This window comes from Neopsephotus bourkii, unplaced genomic scaffold (genome assembly GCF_033783945.1).
Source record: "Neopsephotus bourkii isolate Nb327-2 ecotype Australia unplaced genomic scaffold, CSIRO-AGI_Nbou_v1 NB_1508, whole genome shotgun sequence".
NCBI lineage: Eukaryota > Metazoa > Chordata > Aves > Psittaciformes > Psittacidae > Neopsephotus > Neopsephotus bourkii.
Genome location: NW_026901984.1, coordinates 4,369,246 through 4,382,182, shown reverse-complemented (window position 1 = coordinate 4,382,182; position 12,937 = coordinate 4,369,246). Strand labels below are relative to the sequence as shown.

General features: G+C 34.7%; 1 protein-coding gene across 1 annotated transcript in view; it reads left to right on the top strand.

The window, feature by feature from the left end:
- ABCA13 (ATP binding cassette subfamily A member 13) overlaps positions 1–12,937 on the top strand; it is a 174,397-nt gene that overhangs the window by 60,762 nt on the left and 100,698 nt on the right. The window contains exons 29-35 of the mRNA XM_061369648.1: positions 1,919–2,095; positions 4,180–4,480; positions 5,261–5,375; positions 6,294–6,623; positions 8,456–8,525; positions 10,126–10,260; positions 11,596–11,733. Of these exons, the coding sequence (XP_061225632.1) occupies positions 1,919–2,095; positions 4,180–4,480; positions 5,261–5,375; positions 6,294–6,623; positions 8,456–8,525; positions 10,126–10,260; positions 11,596–11,733 (1,266 nt within the window). The remainder of the gene's footprint in view (positions 1–1,918; positions 2,096–4,179; positions 4,481–5,260; positions 5,376–6,293; positions 6,624–8,455; positions 8,526–10,125; positions 10,261–11,595; positions 11,734–12,937) is intronic.

Below are 12,937 nucleotides of genomic sequence, written 5' to 3'. Positions count from 1 at the left end.
TGCAGCTCGTTAACAGAGCTAAGAACTTTTGATAATATGTAATAAATAGTTAACAGTTTTGGTGGTGAATACAGGAAATCATTTAAGTACAATGGATATGAAACTAGAATTTCTTTATTTTAATGGAACACAGTCAATAAAATTAACATCATATAAAAAGTAAAAATCAATGTGAGCTATAGATCCCAATAACATTTATGCCTTTGTGAAGTTGATCTGTCCAAAGTGCCAGACCACTCTTCTGCAGTTACTGCAGTTACACTTTGATTACATTTCTTTTTATAGATTTGCTTTGTCATTTTGCTTTTTGAAAAAAATGGCTAAGCTCTTTTATCTTAATTTTGTATATTTTTTGTTCATTTTATTAGTCTATAATCATGTGCAGCTGTTACTATAAAACTCTTATGTTTTTTAAAATTTCATTACTCTCATATTGCATCAGCTTCTTAGTCCTGTAATTATTTTGCCAATTAAAGTCTTAAATGTATTCATATATGTTATTGGTTTTACAACACACAATCTGATTAATTCCATCCAAAGCTCAGATTTTCTAAAATCATGTGATCTGTGTGATTATATATTTTGTCTTCTAACTAACTAAAGCAAATTTTCCCTTGGCTTGTTACATTTACACTTACATTAAGCTGATTTTCAATTATGCTGAAATCCAAGGTGCTTATGTTTGTATGTTGTTTTACTTCTCTACAATTTTATAAATTGTTAAGAGTCTTAGAAACATGCTATTCACCCTATTACTCCTGCTGCAGAGTCTTGTGAACACAGAAGGATTGCTAGCAGAAAATAAGACATATGGAGTGAATATTTGGTGCTGTTTTTTTTCAATCCATGAATTCACCCTGTCATTGCTTGCCTGTCTAGGCTACCTAGTCTAGCGTTCCAGACTATCAGTTCCTCTACTTTTTCTTCTTATGTTCTTAATCCTTTCCACTGTTAACCTTGTCTTTTCTTCAGACTTCTCCGTATATTTTTCCATTTATCTGCTTTCCTATTGTAATATTTCCTGTGCTGATGCTTAATAACACCTATGATCCAGGGTTTGTCTGTCACTGCTGTAATTAAATGCGGTAATCATCCACCCTTTTAAAATCCTGCATCTTCAAGTGAGTCCTGAAAAATTTAAGATGGAAACTTGTGTTGGATGTTTTATAGCATTGTATTTTACCTGAGAAAATCAGATATTTCCATTAAATCAAAATGAGTTAAGATTGTTTCTAGATTGTGCTATTCTGGTTATTCTCTCAAACAATGATATAGCAGTATCTTTACCTTTTCTACCAATGGATGAAGATCTGAATTTCTCCAAAGTTTCAGTGGTTTTGGAAGTCATGCTTTGGTTGAGGTACACATTCATCCTGGATCCATAGATAAGATCAAAGTCTGAATGGAGGAGTTGTAGGCTTTTCTTGGATGCTTTTTAAATGTAGGGCTTGTATAAAAATGTTTATTCCTTATATATAAACAGGGTGCTTGAAATATTGACAATGCCAAAGACAGAATAACTGGCCAGCACATTACTGAATGAAAGAGATGGATCTCCATTGTGATGATCAAAGTACAATAACTCACTTGTATTTGTGGGAGTAGTTATGGAAAGATAAGGAAATGCTAAATGTCCTACAGCTTCAGAGGCTTTGTCTGTTTCTAGAACTTTGCTGGAATTTGTTACATTTTTGTTGCTCTGAAATTGAAGGAAAATGTAGGTGAGGACTTCCAAAAGCTATTGAAACATGAGCTACATACAGCTCAACAAGTTCACATTATAATTCTTACGCTTCAAAATGTTTTTCCTTTTTTTAAATAAAAAAGTTATTTACTCTTATAGGATGTGCAAGTGAGAACAAACATTTCTGGTCTGCTCATTAAAACTGAGGAAGTCCAATTTGTTTTCTTATCTTAGAAACTGTGATGAACAAGATGCTTAACAGCTCAGCAAGTAAACAGATCGACCTGTTGTCACAGCTTCTAGTAAATATATCTTCCTGTGTGTTACTGGACCGCTTCCAGCCTTTTGACTCTGTTGAGAAATTGGAGGAGAAGGCTCATGAGCTCATGCAGAAAAATAATTTATTGGCTAGTAAGTACCTTAGTTAAAATATATATTGATGGAAAACGTCAGACTTTTTAACTGCTGTCTATGTTTATTATAAGGTAGGTTAAGCTTTATGCTATTTAAGAGTATTTATTAAACCACATACAATACATGAAACATAAAGCACATTTACCTTAGGGGTATTCCCCAACATTTGAATGCTGTAATATATGTTGTAAAGGCTAATTATATTGTTTTAATGGTCAAGCTGCTAAGTGAATCCTTGTGGTCTGTCATTTCCAACAAAATAATAAAAATAAAGCCAAAAAATATTTAAAGTAGAATAAAAAAAATCTGAAATGTGCAGGATACTGAGTAAACTTGACTACTTACTATGACAAAGCAATCTAATTTACATACTTTTGAATTTTAATATTTGTATTTTTTCTTTACAAAAAGAAGAAAAGGATTTTTTGGTAAAGTTTACTCCTAAACGAACATCTTAGAGAAATTACCTTGTTTATTCAGAGTAAATAAGTTCTTAAGCTATGGATATATTACTTTTCTTCCTTTGGATTGTACTCTCTATCCTTTTTCTGCATTGTATCCTTATTACTGAGAATTAATTAATTGTTCAAAAGAGTTCAGAAAACAAGACTGTTTTCCTTATTACACAGACTTTCTCCTTTTGCATAAAATGCTTTGTGTGTAGCCTTTCCAAATGAGAGCCCAATTTAAGCCTATATAGTGTGCATCTTTTTCCCCTTTTTCCCCTGTTTTGTGTTTTATTTTCTTAGACTCCTGTAAGTACACAACAGAAGGCATGTCAAAGCAGTTCTAGGGAATGAAACTACTCAGTCTGGAATTGTATGTTTGTTACACAATCTGGTAATGACAGCCCTCCATCCATGTAAAACTAGCAAGCCATAACATGAGATAAGAGGAATTTCTCAGGACTGCTTAGTAGGGAGTGAAATTTCCCCTTCAAGAGAAGAAACAGATACCTGGTGGCCCTCAGAAGATCAAGTTGTCAAATTCTAAATCTGTTTTGTTTCTGCTTGCATAGAGAAGGATCATATGCTAGCATAAGCCAAGATATTTTTTGGTAGTTTTTTCATTACTGTGGCCTTACAGTCTCTTCATATGCTTGAAGAGGGAAGACGGCATTTTAAGGGGTCAAATGTGTCGAACACACCAATATTACATGCTCAGATATAAGCATACATTCCTTTACATAGTAAGAGATGAAACTAAAGTGGAATTTTTCTTGCTTGCTTTGTTTGTAGTCTTTAAAGCCTTCATAACCTCTTGAAATGTCTTAGGAAATTAAATGTTTGCATAAATGAGAAAATGAGATTTTTTTCCAGTGAAGAAAGGTAAAATCTTTATAGCAGAGTAAAGTATTCGATATCATATTCTCTTCCAGAGAGCCAGGTGCTGATTAAAACATCTCTCCCCTTTCTAAGGGAAAGAGGTCAACATTTCACATTCATCAAGGAGTCCTAAAAAGTCTGGGTCATCAGAAAAAATATGTAAACAATTTGCTGTATTCAACATCATTTTCCCAATTACAGATTAAGCTTTCATCTGCCTTTCTTTGCTTTCTTAATTTCATACAGAGCTAGGAAATATAAAAATACAAATTCTGCTATGTTAAAAGTATTATAATTGGCTCAGAAATTAAAAATAAGGAAATTTTAGTGATTTGGTACTGTTTCCTTTGTCATCCACTCCCGTGAGCTGTTATCTTTTCATCAACAAATTTTATGGCTGCTGCTTTCACTGTGGAATTGAGATCAGTCCTCAAAAAGGGGTTAAATCTGAATACAAAAAGAATAAACTGCAATAAAAAACCCCAAACAAATCACAGAAGGAATTTTCTCTGTTAAGAATGCTTATTGCAAACCTATTTATCATGTGAATGATTTTTTGTTTTATATTTCATAATCACGAATGTTATATAATATAAATTTCTAAGAAACCTACCATTTTTGTGTTGTAAGGTCGTGAAATCTGCCCTGACACGTGAACGTAGCCTACTATCACATGAGAATTGGCCATGAGTTACCTATGCACATAGCATAAATCATATAAGCTTGAATGCGAAGTTCCTTTTCTTCTTCTGTCAGGTGTCATCTTTGATACGCCAAAGAATAAGATGCAAGATTCTAGCAATCTCCTACCACGACACATTTCATATACAATTAGAACCAGTATTCTCTATAGCATGAGGACGGATTTGATTAAAAACCCAGCGTGGAAATCCCATCCCCAGAAGTTACCATCTGATGGGTTTAAATACAACCATATCTTTATCCCTCTTCAAGACATGATTGAAAGGGCAATTATTTCAGCACAGACTGGGACAGATACCTCAGAGCCAGACATTCAGGTGCAAGCCATGCCTTACCCTTGTCATACCAGTGATCTGTAAGTAAACCCTCAGCTTTTTAATTCGATATATTATCTTTATTAAATTAATGCTAGAGGACTTAGGAAACCACTAGGTCTTTGTAGCAGGTGACTGTATATCTTGGTACAGGATTGAACCCATACCAGAATATCACAGCATAGCAAATGTTGTTTAGCAGTTGTGACCACAACACAACATCTGTCTGACAAATGACCCCTTAAGAGCTGTTTCCATCTATACTATGTAGTAGTCTGCTGGGCAGAGACTCTGTCAACATACTGTGCAACTAATTTAAATTATGCTAAGAAACCCGCTTTCCATCCTCAATTTCTCTATATGCAAACTGTGAATTGGTCCCTGGTGTATGTTGAAATACAACATAAAATTGGTGAAAGAAAAAGCGTAGGATTGTTCTTTGTAAAACAAGTAAAGATCCTGAGCATTAGAATTTAAAATTGGTGGTAATACATCTGTTAAAGTGGAGCAAATGTAGACTCGCTCATGTTATTCTTTACTGTTCAAATATATTACTTTACCATAAACACAAACCTGAATTCTGTTTGACTTTGGAGCCCTAAAGAGTGATTACATTAGTTGTGTTGTTGACAAATACTGATATAATATTATAGTATACATATGTTTGGCTTGTTACATGAAAAACCAGAACAAGTCTTATTGCTCATGTCAGGCATTCTTTTGTGCATACTTTGAAAATAGTCCCAGTTTTCACATGTTAACATTCTGCTAAAAAATATTTTAACTTTTGGGGTGACAACTCTGCATGTATATTTTCATAGGTTCTTGAACAATATAGGATTCTTTTTCCCACTTATGATGATGTTAACATGGATGGTTTCAGTTGCTGGCATGGTTCGCAGACTGGTTTATGAAAGAGAAATTCATCTTGAAGAGGTAAGAAGCAGATTACTGTCTGAAAATAAAATTCATTTATTAAAGCCTACTGAAATACAAAACGTAAACTTTGAGGTACTTTTATGTACTGGTAATTCAGCTGGCTTTGTTTTTGTTTGTTTCCTCTGGGCTGTATGTTCTAGTTCTAGCTGCCAGCACAGATTCACAACATTATTTGAGCATCAGTCCTCTTGGTATGTAAATATTGTCCCTGAGACAAAAAGCAAGGAGCAAAAGATTCATAAAAGTTGAAGCTGGAAAATGTTTGGGAAAAGCCCTTGTGATTAGAATGCTTTTTATATTGGATTGATTTGCTATATGTAGTCTACAATGATAAAAGTTCCTAAACCAGACAAAAAATTAGCCACATACTGTGTAGCTGTCAGACATATAAGAGAGGATGACATAGAAAAAATTACATAATTATTTGCCTATATTGCCAGCTAGTCTTAGGAGATGCTGAGCATATAGAAGGATGAGGTTTTATGACACTTTTTCTGTATGGCTAAATATACACTTTTTGGAGGTATTATACTGGTTGTACGCTGGAGTAAGCCTTATTTAATTGGGGAAATGATCTAATTTCTCTAAACTTTCTGTTGTAAGATATGCCTTTTTAATGCTCTAAAGTATAAAATCAACTTTATTAAGTTAATTTTGTTGAAAAGTGCTTCAGAAATAGTATTAGCTTGTTTCCAAAAGCATTCTTATTATTATTTTTTTTTTTTAAAGAAGAGGACAAAAGGGGTAGCACAGAAAAGGGAAAAGAGAGGAGTCATTTAAGGAGAAGATGACATCCTCTGGGGAGCTGGGGTTGTCTTGGTGGCAACATGTTTTGCTGAAATTAAAAAGAAAGCAAATATACACAGAGAAAATTTGTTTCCTAACTTTAACTCTCTTTGCTGTATTGTCTTGCAGTATATGAAGACAATGGGTGTACATCCAGCCATTCATTTCTTTGCTTGGTTTCTGGAGAATGTAATTGTGCTCACAATAAGCAGCTGTGCTCTGGCCATCATTTTAAAAGCAAGTGGTATCTTTGCTTATAGCAATGGCTTCCTCATCTTCCTTTTTCTCATGGACTTTGGAGTTACAGTTATTATGTTAAGCTATTTTTGGGGAGTATTTTTTAGCAGTGCCGATACAGCAGCTCTGTGTGCCAGCCTTGTGTATATGATCAGTTTTTTACCCTACATAGTTTTATTGGTCTTGCAGAACCAGCTGAGTTTCATCAACCAGATTATAATGGTAAATATTTCTTTTCCTTTTCCAATTTTTCTTCTCCAAACATCCTGTAGATTTCCAGAGTTTTGAAACTGTAGATATAATTTATGTGTTTTTCCTTGGTTTATATCTGCTTTTATTTCACTGGAAACAAGTCACATGAATAGATATCCTATGGAGAAAGTGTTTTGAATATAGAAAGGAATAAGAAATAAATTTTCAGGGAAATTTTACAAAACTGTGGAAAAAAACAACCTCAAGGAAGATGCATTTCTCATGCTCATGAGTTCTCTTTATGTTTTGGCTTAAAAATATGTGTAATGGTAATGTACCTTCAAACACACCTGATGATATGCGTGTCCTGAAAGTCATTGTTTGTTTGAAGGAAAAATAGTAATTGATTCTCTGTGGAGTATAACTGGAGATTAGATCAGAAATTTGTCGAGTGCTTATCTAGCTATACAGTCTGCAGTATATGTTTCTTTGGCATTGGTTCTTCCATGCCATTTCCTGTTTTATGAATGCCATAGGCTGTTTAATGTCTTTGTGCTATCTCAACACACTATATCTACAACTGGGATATCAAATATCACCATCATACAACGAAAACCATATTTCAGACATTATGGCTTCACTCTTTCAGAATAACTCACTTGCCAAAATAAGCTGGTGGAATAATTCATATGCTATTAAAAAAAGGACACTTTTTCAGTGTCAGTAGGTTAAATAAGATGTCTTGATTCTTTGCATAAGATTGTAGATTTTGGGAATAAATAGGCGGGGTTGAATTTTTTATTGTTGTTGGGGTTTTTTTCTGCTCCCTTGGGCCACAGGGAGGGAAAAGTATGCATCAGAAGCCTTGCACTCTTCAAAATCAGTTATTTCAAAATAACTCTTCAGATATCCTGCATTTACTGAAAATCAGATGCAACAGCATGTAAAGAGGGCAATAATTTTGGAGAGGGGACATGCCACTAAGTGAGGTGGTGAAATCTTAGGAACCTAAGACACAGGGACTCAGTTAATGGGAATTAACACAAACTTTTCTGTACAAAAATGTAATCCATGCCATTAATGATTTTGAATTATTATTTTTTTTAGTAGTAGCCTATGTCACAGTTCTTCTACTCTTTTTGTAAGAAACCTTACTTAATTTCATTACTTAAAATAGGAGATAAAATGAACAATTTAAAATCAGTTTCAGACTGCAGAATTTTATCACTGATTTATGTTTATCAATTTTAGTAATGTTTTGGATCTCCCCATCAGCCTTCATGAGCTCACCAGTGTTTTTCTACTGACTATGAGTTGCACTTCCTTGTTGTACTACATCACTAACTTGCTCATTTTCCATCTGTACTTTTGCAATGCAGCATGACTATGTTGCAGTTTTGGAAGTCAAATGTTATTCTCTTGCACAAATTGCTGTCTCAGCATATAGTACTCAGTGCACATGTCTTTTCTGCCTCTGTCTCTTTTTGAGTTCTGGTCTTACAGAAATGAGTAGGATGACTGCTGTTTTCACAGAAAGTACATTCCTTTGCATGCTTTTACAGTATTAGACATTATATGCGTTTAGTATGTGATAGATTTATGATGATCTACAACCTCATAGAGTTTAATAATGCATTCCAATTTTAATAGCTAGGTGATGGAGCTCTTTAAAATTGAGCAAATACTACTACAGTATGTGGCGGAGTATTGCTAAAATATAAAAGAAAACAATGACCATTTGCTCACATGAAAGAAACCCTTATATATTTTTTGCTTGCTTTTAGTGTCACAAAATACTTTATTTCATGGAGCATGTTAATGATGTGTTTTATTGACGTTTGCATCCTCTTTCTCTGTTGTAGTGTCTTCTTTCTACAACTGCCTTTGGGCACGGAGTATTTTTCATTACATTCTTTGAGGGCCAAGAAACAGGTAAGCTCTCTGGTTAGAAGAAAAGCTCTAGGCAGACATGACCCAGTAGTCTCCCCTCATCTAACAGGCCAGCCCTTTCATCATAGAAGTTCAATGAAGTCGGTCAAGCATGACTTCCTCTCAGTGAAGCTATGCTGACTATTGCTGATGATATTCTTGTCCTTAATGTGCCCAGAACTCGTTTCCAGGATTAGTTGCTCCATCACCTTCCCAAGGATCGGAGTGAGGCTGACTGGCCTGTACTTCCCTGGCTCATTGTTCTTCAAGTGATATTTGTTTCTTTTGGTCTTCAGCCACGTCTGCCAGTTGCCATGATCAATCAAAGATTCAGAGTGGCCTTGCAATGGCATCTGCCAGGTCCCTTATTTCTTTTGGGTACACCCCATCAGAGTTCAGAGACTTATGTGTACGCAGTTTGTCTAAGTATTCCCTAACCTGATCCTCTTTCACCAGTGATACATCATCCTTGGTCTCTGGGACCCAGGATTTCTGCAAGCTTGGGTGCAGTGAAAAAATCCCTGCTGAGCTACTGTGCAGGTGCAGAAATGCATGAGAACACCCTATTATGTTTAAATGTCAGGAAGAGAAAAATGTTTGGAAACTGGCTAAATGTTCTAACAGGTTAAGTGTTTTAACATGGTGATCACTACTATCTCCAAGCTAAGAGCTGTCCCTGTTATAGCTGCTTTTAGAAAAGTAACAAGTGAATGTCTGGGCCCTTGATAAATATCTACGAAGGATGTCATTTATATATCTAACTATATAAAGAGATGCAATCCTTGTTTTACTACTTTGAGAAGACAAATATTGAGAGAGTGGATGCTCCAAACCAGTAAGCATTGGGAAGGCATCATAATGATACAAGAGCTGTTAAGAGAGGAAGAGACAGTTGCAGAAAATATTACTTATATTTCCCACCAGACTCTTCATCAAAATTAGTAATCTTTATTGGAGAAAGAGCAAAGTATGTTTTTTTTTTTTGTTTTGGCTATTTACAATTTGGTTACTTTTCCATTTAGCAATATGGTAGCTTTCTGTAGTAGTAGTGTTTTGCACCTCCTTTCTTCCTTTCATGCCTTCTGCAATGTAATAATTTTATGAGGCAATTTCTCATTGAGTTTGTTTCAGTTTACCTCTGAATACGGTCAATGCACACAAATACTTACTTAGAATTCAGATTTACATTTTCAGATTTAGCACTGTAGAAATTACTTTAAACTTTGTGCAACCTATTTCTTGATAATATCAGCACAATGGTGTAAAGCCTGATTCATTGAAGAGATCAGTGCTCCATTTTATCAGTTGTTTTTAATTTTGCCAAATTAAGGGCCAGCTAAAACTTCATAAACACCCCTTTCTACAACTTCTCTGTTTTTCCAGCAGCAGTGTCACCTGCTGTTCTAAACAGCAGCTTGAAAAGGCATAGCAATTCATTTCTATTCATTAGGATTGCTATGATTAACTATGGTCTTTTTTTGTGTCAGCATTTAAATACCCAGAAATGTGTGATGTTGATGTGTTTGTGATCTTTAATGCTCTACTGATTTAGCTTTGACCTTTAAAAAATCATTATTGTTATTATTATTACTCTTACTACCAGGAATTCAGTGGAATAATATGCACCAGGCAGTGGCACAAGGAGGATGCATGACCTTTGGATGGCTGTGCTGGATGATGCTCTTCGATTCCATTTTATATTCTGTAGGTGGCTGGTATTTCAGCAATATTATTCCTGGTAAGATTGTGGTGTTGTTTTTATTTCATGTTTTTTTGAAGAAGTTATTGAATGGATTTATAGAATGGGCTTCCCTCATTGTATGCAACCAAACCAAAACCTGGCCTTTTAATGAATTAAGTTTCTGGTGGGCAAAACTGACTTATTACCTTTAGGGACTTGGTGAGTCTTCCTACATACATAAATGTTGAGTAGTGCTAGCACATGGACTAGAATTTATAGCCAGGCATAAAATACATTCTGTTAGCTTGCAGGGATGACTAATATTTGAAAGACTTAGTAATGTGTTGGTACCTCACAGTAACAGAGTTCAGTCTAGTAGCAAAACTTCCTGTGAAAAGGGTAACTCGGTACTCAGGCTGAAACCTGTGAAGAACAATGTGTTTTCAAATCACAGAGACTTCAAACTGCCTGGTGACTGTATCTTGCTTTCTGTCAGTCCACAGACCACTGCATAAAGAAAACTAAATAACTTAGAATATTAAGAAATACGTTTTCAGCAAGTAGTGAGGTTTTTTCCGTTAACCAAGTTTTATGAGTATTATTGAGTTGGTTGATGCATTTTTAGTCATAGCCTAATGCCTCACTAGCTATTTGAAATTTTTCTTCTGATTTTGCAAGTCACCTTTTCTTCCAGCTACTCTGCATTTGTTTTAAAATATAAAAATATAAAAGTAATTTTGCCTTGAAAGAGAGGAGTATGTGGAATATACAACTGAATTTTACAAACTTTGGCTTAAATTGACACCTGCCCTTCAGTGTCAATGAAATGCAACTCCAAACACACAAGAGTGTATTGTGTGATTGGTAAGTGAAGCCTGGAAAGACTGGGCAATGCAATTTAGGTCGTGTGTAGGAGCATATTTTTGCCCTTTCTGTTTCCATGCTACAATAAAAGTTTCTTAAGTTGTCTGATTTGCTTACATTGTGTAGGTAGTAGTGAGAGAATAATCTTTAATTATTGCTGCAATGGATTATTATTATAATAAAAATAAAGATGTTTGCTTTGGCAGGCCATTTGATGCCTTTTCATTCCTCTAGGTTGCAAGAATATATTAGGCTGTGCCTATATATTGTTAAGTCTATGATTCTGTTGCACTTTAAGGCTGATCTGGAGATAAAACACTCAGGATCACTAAGGATTGATTATTTTATGGCAGGATCTGGTGTTTTGGCCAAATGACTTTCACTTCACTAACATTTAAGTGCAGCAAAGAGTTTGAGCTGATTAAATGGCCTAACTAGCTCTTTTAAGTAGTGATAGGAACTCTAGTAGTCTACAAATATGAAATCACTACACATTTTGCAACAGCTTCTATCATAATTATCATCTAGGAAAATCTGGATTAAAGAACCAATGGTATTTTCCCTTTACTGTTTCCTACTGGAAGAGCCTGTGTGGTGCAAAGAGGAAGAAGAAACATTTTCTGAATTCTAATATGTTTTTCTTCAATGAAAACTTCCAAGACAAAGGTTTGTAGTCATAACAATTTTAACAACAGCTTTTTTCCAAATGGTGTGCTGATTTTTATCAACCTGCTTTTGTCATTGCTTGGTACATATACTGTATTCTGTATTTAGATCTTGTCCCTTTCTATCCTCCATTATGTAATGTATACTATGTATATTATATGCTAAATGTTAATTGAGCTGCCACCTGTAATGCTTGACTCATTCAATGAAAACTACTGTACACAGCTATTTAATAAAACTCTTTGAAGAATGTAGAATAAGTATCTCTAAAGTTCCTCCTGTTGCAGTGTGTTGCTCTTTGCCTTAGTAGGATCTTCTGAAGTTCCTTGGACCCTTTCATACTCTTACTGAATCTGAAAAGTGTACTTTATTAACTCCCTCCTCCACTCGAGTTTGATTCTCTTCCTTTACTGTTTTCTAAACTTAAAATTGATTGTTAAAGGGGCAAACCCATATTGATAAACAAACCAATTCTTGAAATACTTTTAACTTATAATTTTATTATATATTTTTTGTATTTTTATATAAAGCACATATCTTTTCTTGGTAACATTTGTTTTAATCTTATTTATATACAATTTTATTACATAAATTAGGATCATAAACTATAAACATATATAAATATGTAATTTATGTATTTTGATACATTATATTGAAGAATTCTCATCTCAAAAGATTTCGTATTTACAATAAGTTAAAATATTACATATTAATAATATATTTATGGGGCTGGTGATTGACTGTGCTCATGTTTGGAAAGTAGTTCCAACCTTCCATCCTGACACAGAAAGGAAGTCAGCTCAATCTGTGTCATATGGCCATCTCAGGTTACTGAGATTGTTACTGCACAGAGAAATGCTGGATATCTACCTGCGCTGAAGAACTTGAATGATGTTTAGATTAGATTGATGCTCTGAAACATTTTGCAAAGAGATCTGGTTGACTGAGGGCAATTAAAGAGGATTAACTGGCTATGCCTGTTAATGTTATGTAATGTGCTTGAATAAGGAGTAGTTCACATACTTGAGGGCATAAAACAATGATTCAAGCAATGTTATTATAAGTGTTTATTCATAGAATCATAGAATAGTTAGGGTTGGAAAGGACCTTAACCCCCCCCTGCCATGGGCAGGGACACCTCGCACTAAACCATATCACCCAAGGCTATGTCCAACCTGGCCTTGAGCACTGCCAGGGATGGAAC